At 50.0% G+C, this 5,464-nt stretch overlaps 5 protein-coding genes across 5 annotated transcripts in view, besides 4 other annotated features; 3 read left to right on the top strand and 2 right to left on the bottom strand.

Moving 5' to 3' along the window:
- TSTA_045490 (reverse transcriptase, putative) overlaps nucleotides 1-454 on the top strand; it is a gene marked incomplete at both ends in the record, with an annotated part of 4,019 nt that extends 3,565 nt beyond the window's left edge. The window contains one exon of the mRNA XM_002484995.1: nucleotides 127-454. Coding sequence (XP_002485040.1) covers nucleotides 127-454 — 328 coding nt within the window. The remainder of the gene's footprint in view (nucleotides 1-126) is intronic.
- Nucleotides 146-1,546: a mobile genetic element.
- On the top strand, nucleotides 533-1,342 carry TSTA_045480 (reverse transcriptase, putative; the record flags this gene model as incomplete). Its single annotated transcript, XM_002484994.1, has 2 exons — nucleotides 533-661; nucleotides 719-1,342. 2 exons carry the CDS (start codon nucleotides 533-535, stop codon nucleotides 1,340-1,342), a joined length of 753 nt encoding a protein of 250 aa, XP_002485039.1.
- TSTA_045470 (uncharacterized protein) lies at nucleotides 1,343-1,814 on the top strand (the record flags this gene model as incomplete). Its single annotated transcript, XM_002484993.1, has 2 exons — nucleotides 1,343-1,579; nucleotides 1,617-1,814. Coding segments are annotated over 2 exons (435 nt in total), but the record flags the coding sequence as incomplete, so codon positions are not given.
- Nucleotides 1,815-2,267: 453 nt separating this feature from the next.
- Nucleotides 2,268-2,301: a microsatellite.
- A 118-nt stretch (nucleotides 2,302-2,419) lies between these two features.
- TSTA_045460 (uncharacterized protein) lies at nucleotides 2,420-2,937 on the bottom strand (the record flags this gene model as incomplete). The annotated part of the gene is made up of 2 exons (XM_002484992.1): nucleotides 2,420-2,650; nucleotides 2,706-2,937. Coding segments are annotated over 2 exons (463 nt in total), but the record flags the coding sequence as incomplete, so codon positions are not given.
- Nucleotides 2,745-3,332: a mobile genetic element.
- TSTA_045450 (reverse transcriptase, putative) overlaps nucleotides 2,953-5,464 on the bottom strand; it is a gene marked incomplete at both ends in the record, with an annotated part of 2,599 nt that continues 87 nt past the window's right edge. Inside the window, 3 exons of the mRNA XM_002484991.1 lie at nucleotides 2,953-3,149; nucleotides 3,322-5,086; nucleotides 5,144-5,464. Of these exons, the coding sequence (XP_002485036.1) occupies nucleotides 2,953-3,149; nucleotides 3,322-5,086; nucleotides 5,144-5,464 (2,283 nt within the window). The remainder of the gene's footprint in view (nucleotides 3,150-3,321; nucleotides 5,087-5,143) is intronic.
- Nucleotides 3,392-5,464: a mobile genetic element.

Here is a 5,464-nt window from a genome sequence, read left to right as displayed (position 1 = left end):
GATGGACATATACAATTGGCACCCCAAGGGAGCTCAATGACAATGAGGCGATCAATGAGGCGATCCGCTATCTAGTTGAGGCAATCAATCAGGCAGCTGAGCAAGCGACACTACAAAACAGATCAGCATCTACTCACGAGCGGGCTACACCCCAGAGATGGCGAAGCTTAAACACCACGTATCTAGGTGTAGACGACACGCACGTCGTATAAATACAGATCAGGCATGGGAGGACTACGCAGAGGCTAGGAAAGAGATGAAACGGCGCACCAATGAGCTCGCACGAGATCTACATCGCCAACGAATTGAGCAGGCAACAGAGTCAATAGATGGATTCTGGAGAATTGCCCGTTGGGTCCGCAATAGGGGCAAACCACGTGCCACGTTTACCCCAACATTATACTACAATAACACGAGTTACACAGCCCCAAAGGAGAAAGCAGCTCTATTCTGAGAGGTCCTCCACCCAGAGCCCCCGGAGGCAGATCTGTCAGATATTGGACCACAATATAGATATCCCAAACCATATACGATGCCACCAATCACGTTAGACGAAGTCCAAACGGCAGTAACCAACGTGAAGCCCGACAAAGCACCAGGGCCAGATGGGATCCCCAATCTGGTCCTACAAAGGCTGCTCCCTACTATCGAGGCCTATCTCGTTAATCTCTTTAATACATGTCTACGTCAACAATACTGCCCTGACCATTTCCGAAAGTCGACAACAGTCATCCTTCGCAAGCCTGGAAAGCCTGATTACTCTGATCCAAAGGCATACCGCCCAATAGCGTTACTGAGCACGATTGGCAAAGCACTAGAATCAGTGTTAGCCAGACGTCTCAGCTATCTAGTGGAGCAATATAATCTTTTACCAAAGCAACATATTGGAGGATATCGCGGCCGCTCATGCGAACTAGCAATCCATCTCTTACTAGAAGAGACCCATAGTGCGTGGAGAGAGGGCTCACGAGTAGCCTCAGGGCTTGCACTTGACGCGGCAGGGGCTTTTGATAACGTCAATCATATAAGGCTGATACACGACCTACGAAAGCGCCGGGTGCCAGATGACCTGATTGGCTGGATTGAGAGCTTTCTAAGCAATCGCCGCACGTCAATCACACTCCTAGAGGGCAATATGGGGGAATTTCTAATCAATACAGGCATTCCGCAGGGCTCCCCATTATCACCAATCCTATTCCTATTCTTTAATGCAGATCTTATTAAGCAGATACTCGCCGAGTGCCCGGACGTAATTGTACTTGGATATATTGACGACATCTTCATCATGACATATGGGACCTCCGCCGCAGCCAACTGCCACACACTCACCAAAGTACACTAGGTTGCAGAGCGCTGGGAGAGGACACATGCCTCTAAATTTGCGCCTGCTAAATATCAACTTACCCACTTTTGGCGGAAGCACCAAATGGTGCCTAAGCCAAGTGGTAGGCTGGATGTACCTCTCACAATCAAGGGAGTAGAAATTAAGCCTACGTACGGACTTAATCAAATATCTAGGGGTTTATCTGGATACTCACCTCACTGGGGAAGTGCATGTATTATTATTATTATTATTCAAGTTTATTGTCCGTACCCAGCCCTATTGGCTATGACAGACCTCTGGAAGCCTTGGTGAGACCCTAAAGGCCTCACCCCTATCAGAATCCTACATACAAAAATTCAAAATAAATCACTATCTCGTCCCCATGTGGCCGATATGCCAGGGACCTTTGGGCACTCTCCCTAGGCTAATCCTTCCGGAGATCCCTTATAGTTCCAAACCCGTGGGCACACCTAATCAGTACAAACTCTGACTAGTGTGCCCTCACCCCTATTCATCCCCCCCTAGGGATATTGGGGGGATACACATTAAGCTACTATACATTTATATATGCACCCATAGTAACCGGCTGCCGCTTCTGTCCTCTCAAGCTAGATACAATAGTTCCTTATCTTTCCTATTGCTCCACTACCGCCCACTCTCCAACCACTTCTGAGCTTCCAGTTACCAATATCGGCATCGCAGCCTACTTATTGGCCGTCACAGTCTTGCCCCATAAGGGACTAACCACTAGCTAGGCTAGCCTCGGGTGTCCTGTCCCGTGGGCGGGTCGGATGGTTTTTAAAAGGGTTCCCGAGAATTGGTGCGGTTCTTAGGGCAAAAGCCCTACGGTGGCTAGATATAAAGCGCTAGCACGCGAGCCTTGGCAGCGGCACCCACTTGCAGCTGCCACGATAATTTGTGGTAATTGTTTTGGTGAGGGGTGTTGATTGATTGATTGATTGATTGATTGATTGATTCATACACGCATCTAAGCCTAGTGGCCGGCGGCGCCTTCTAATTGGGCAGCGGGCGTACTACCGTATAAAAGCATAAATCAACGTCAACGTGCCAAGACGCTTCCGGCTTGACGCTGACTTAGTCAACTCCACGCGAAAGTCTCGACACGTATCCGTATCCAGATCCGAAGACCACCAACAACAGATAACGAGCGAACAGAACGCCGAACCAACAAAGGAAATGTGTATATATACAAAATGAGTGAAGGATCTCGGTGCGGGGTGACGTGATATTTATGTTTTGGTGCCCGGTTCTATTTCCAAACGTGTCAAGTGGCTGATCCGTCCAAGCCGAATCAACATGGTTACTCTTCATCAGGGTAGTGTCGCACTCACTGTGAGCGCGTGGTTGTTAAGGGGGTTACGTGATGGAACTGCGTCAATAGACCAGTCCGCATCATAAATTCAATACTCTGCCGAACCCACTGAGGTTCGCTAAGGAGCTTCCGATAATCTGTTTCGCGTGCTTCTTTCCAGAGAGTCTCCATACGCAGGTTTATATGGGTAGGACACCGTATGAGGACGTGGGCCGTATCCTGATCCCCAAGGCCACATTCGCATTGAGGTGAGTCTTCAATCCGTACACTCGCTAGGAAGCTGCGTAGCGCTGATTTACCTGTTTGTAGTTGGATTAACACTGAACTCCAAGCCCGTCATAATCCCTCGTGCAGCTGCAATACCATCTTCGTTGGTGCTTTGATTATCCGATAGAGATGCCGTCCATAGTTGGCATGCTCCCACTGTTCCTTCCACCTCTTTGCAAAGCCTGCATGTAGCCTCTGGCGACACACTGCCATAAGGATAGTTGACTGATTTGGAATATACGACATTCGTGCGGCGTGTGGTGTAGTCTGATTGGGTGCGCTGATCCTAGCTATGCGGGCGTTCTCCTGTGTACGCCGTGTCGCCTCGACTGCAGCCAACTTTGCCAGCTGGTCTGCTTTCTCGTTGCCTGGGACCCCTTCGTGGCCTGGCACCCACTGTAGTCGTACACGCCATCGAGATCGGTTGTCGCGTAGGAGGCCCAGGTGTCGTACGATCCGTCGAAGGATATACTGCCAGAGGACCGCCCTGGCTGGCACGTGGCGCGTATTGCGGCTTGATTATCTGTGTAGATTGTGGCTTCGTGTGGGTTGTCGTCGCATGGCTGGCTTCGGAGTAGGATTTCCAATGCCGCATCGATTCCCTCCAGTTCCCCTGCATAAACAGTATGTGTGTCAGATGAGCCTACTAGCTTATAAGCCTGTCCTATTGATGAGTAGACCGCTGCCCCAATCCCATTGTCAAAGCTGCTCCCATCGGTAAAGAACTGTATTGTTATATCTATTCCTGAGATTACTTCAATAGCCTTGATAGCCTCCTCACGGGTATCGTCAATCCTTGCTTCTGATGGCTCCCACCACAGTGGCACTACAAAGGGGTAGATTGTCTCGATGCGTTGGCTAGTATCACTCCCCAGTTTGCGGTTGATGGCTGTTTCCAATCGATGAAGTGGCGACGTGTATGGGTCGTTACAGTGGGCTTGGCCACGTATTTGGTAAAGCGTAGATCGAAGTGGTGAGGTCATGATCCGCAGGCAGGCCTCCTCAGCCAGCTTTGCGAGCATGAGCTCTGCAGGTGGTACATGGAGACAGACCTCTAGGGCCTGTCGTGACGTACGTTTGAACGCGCCGGATATCTGGTGAAGAGCCTGATCCTGGATCGATCGGATAGCTTGCTCTGCAGCTCGCTGCGCACCGGTGAACCCTCTTCCACCTCGTATATACCACGTGGAGCACGCGTATATGATCTGTAGTTGGAGGACAGCCGTGTATATCTTCCTTAGATGAACCAGGGGCGTTCCCCATGTCGATCCTGCGATTAAGCTTAATCCTGCCACCAGTTTTGCAGCCTTCTTTCTCATCTCCTGTACGTGCACTTCCCCAGTGAGGTGGGTATCCAGATAAACTCCTAGATATTTAATTGAGTCTGTAGGCTTAATTTCTACTCCCTTGATTATGAGAGGTACATCCAGCCTACCACTCGGCTTAGGCACCATTTGGTGCTTCCGCCAAAAGTGGGTAAGTTGATATTTGGCAGGCGCAAATTTAGAGGCATGTGTCCTCTCCCAGCGCTCTGCAACCTGGTGTACTTTGGTGAGTGTGTGGCAGTTGGCTGCGGCGGAGGTCCTATATGTCATGATGAAGATGTCGTCAATATATCCAAGTACAATCACGTCCGGGCACTCGGCGAGTATCTGCTCAATAAGATCTGCATTAAAGAATAGGAATAGGATTGGTGACAATAGGGAGCCCTGCGGAATGCCTGTATTGACTAGAAATTCCCCCATATTGCCCTCTAGGAGTGTGATTGACGTGCGGCGATTGCTTAGAAAGCTCTCAATCCAGCCAATCAGGTCATCTGGCACCTGGCGCTTTCGTAGGTCGTGTATCAGCCTTATATGATTGACGTTATCAAAAGCCCCTGCCGCGTCAAGTGCAAGCCCTGAGGCTACTCGTGAGCCCTCTCTCCACGCACTATGGGTCTCTTCTAGTAAGAGATGGATTGCTAGTTCGCATGAGCGGCCGCGATATCCTCCAATATGTTGCTTTGGTAAAAGATTATATTGCTCCACTAGATAGCTGAGACGTCTGGCTAACACTGATTCTAGTGCTTTGCCAATCGTGCTCAGTAACGCTATTGGGCGGTACGCCTTTGGATCAGAGTAATCAGGCTTTCCAGGCTTGCAAAGGATAACTGTTGTCGACTTTCAGAAATGGTCAGGGCAGTATTGTTGACGTAGACATGCATTAAAGAGATTAACGAGATAGGCCTCGATAGTAGGGAGCAGCCTTTGTAGGACCAGATTGGGGATTCCATCTGGCCCTGGTGCTTTGTCGGGCTTCACGTTGGTTACTGCCGTTCGGACTTCGTCTAACGTGATTGGTGGCATCGTATATGGTTTGGGATATCTATATTGTGGCCCAATATCTGACAGATCTGCCTCCGGGGGCTCTGGGTGGAGGACCTCTCGGAATAGGGCTGCTTTCTCCTTTGGGGCTGTGTAACTCGTGTTATTGTAGTGTAACGTTGGGGTAAACGTGGCACGTGGTTTGCCCCTATTGCGGACCCAACGGGCAATTCT

This window comes from Talaromyces stipitatus, genomic scaffold (genome assembly GCF_000003125.1).
Source record: "Talaromyces stipitatus ATCC 10500 scf_1105507295515 genomic scaffold, whole genome shotgun sequence".
Taxonomy (NCBI): Eukaryota; Fungi; Ascomycota; class Eurotiomycetes; order Eurotiales; family Trichocomaceae; genus Talaromyces; species Talaromyces stipitatus.
The sequence above is the reverse complement of the archived record's forward strand: the minus strand, read 5'-3'. Positions and strand labels throughout refer to the sequence as shown.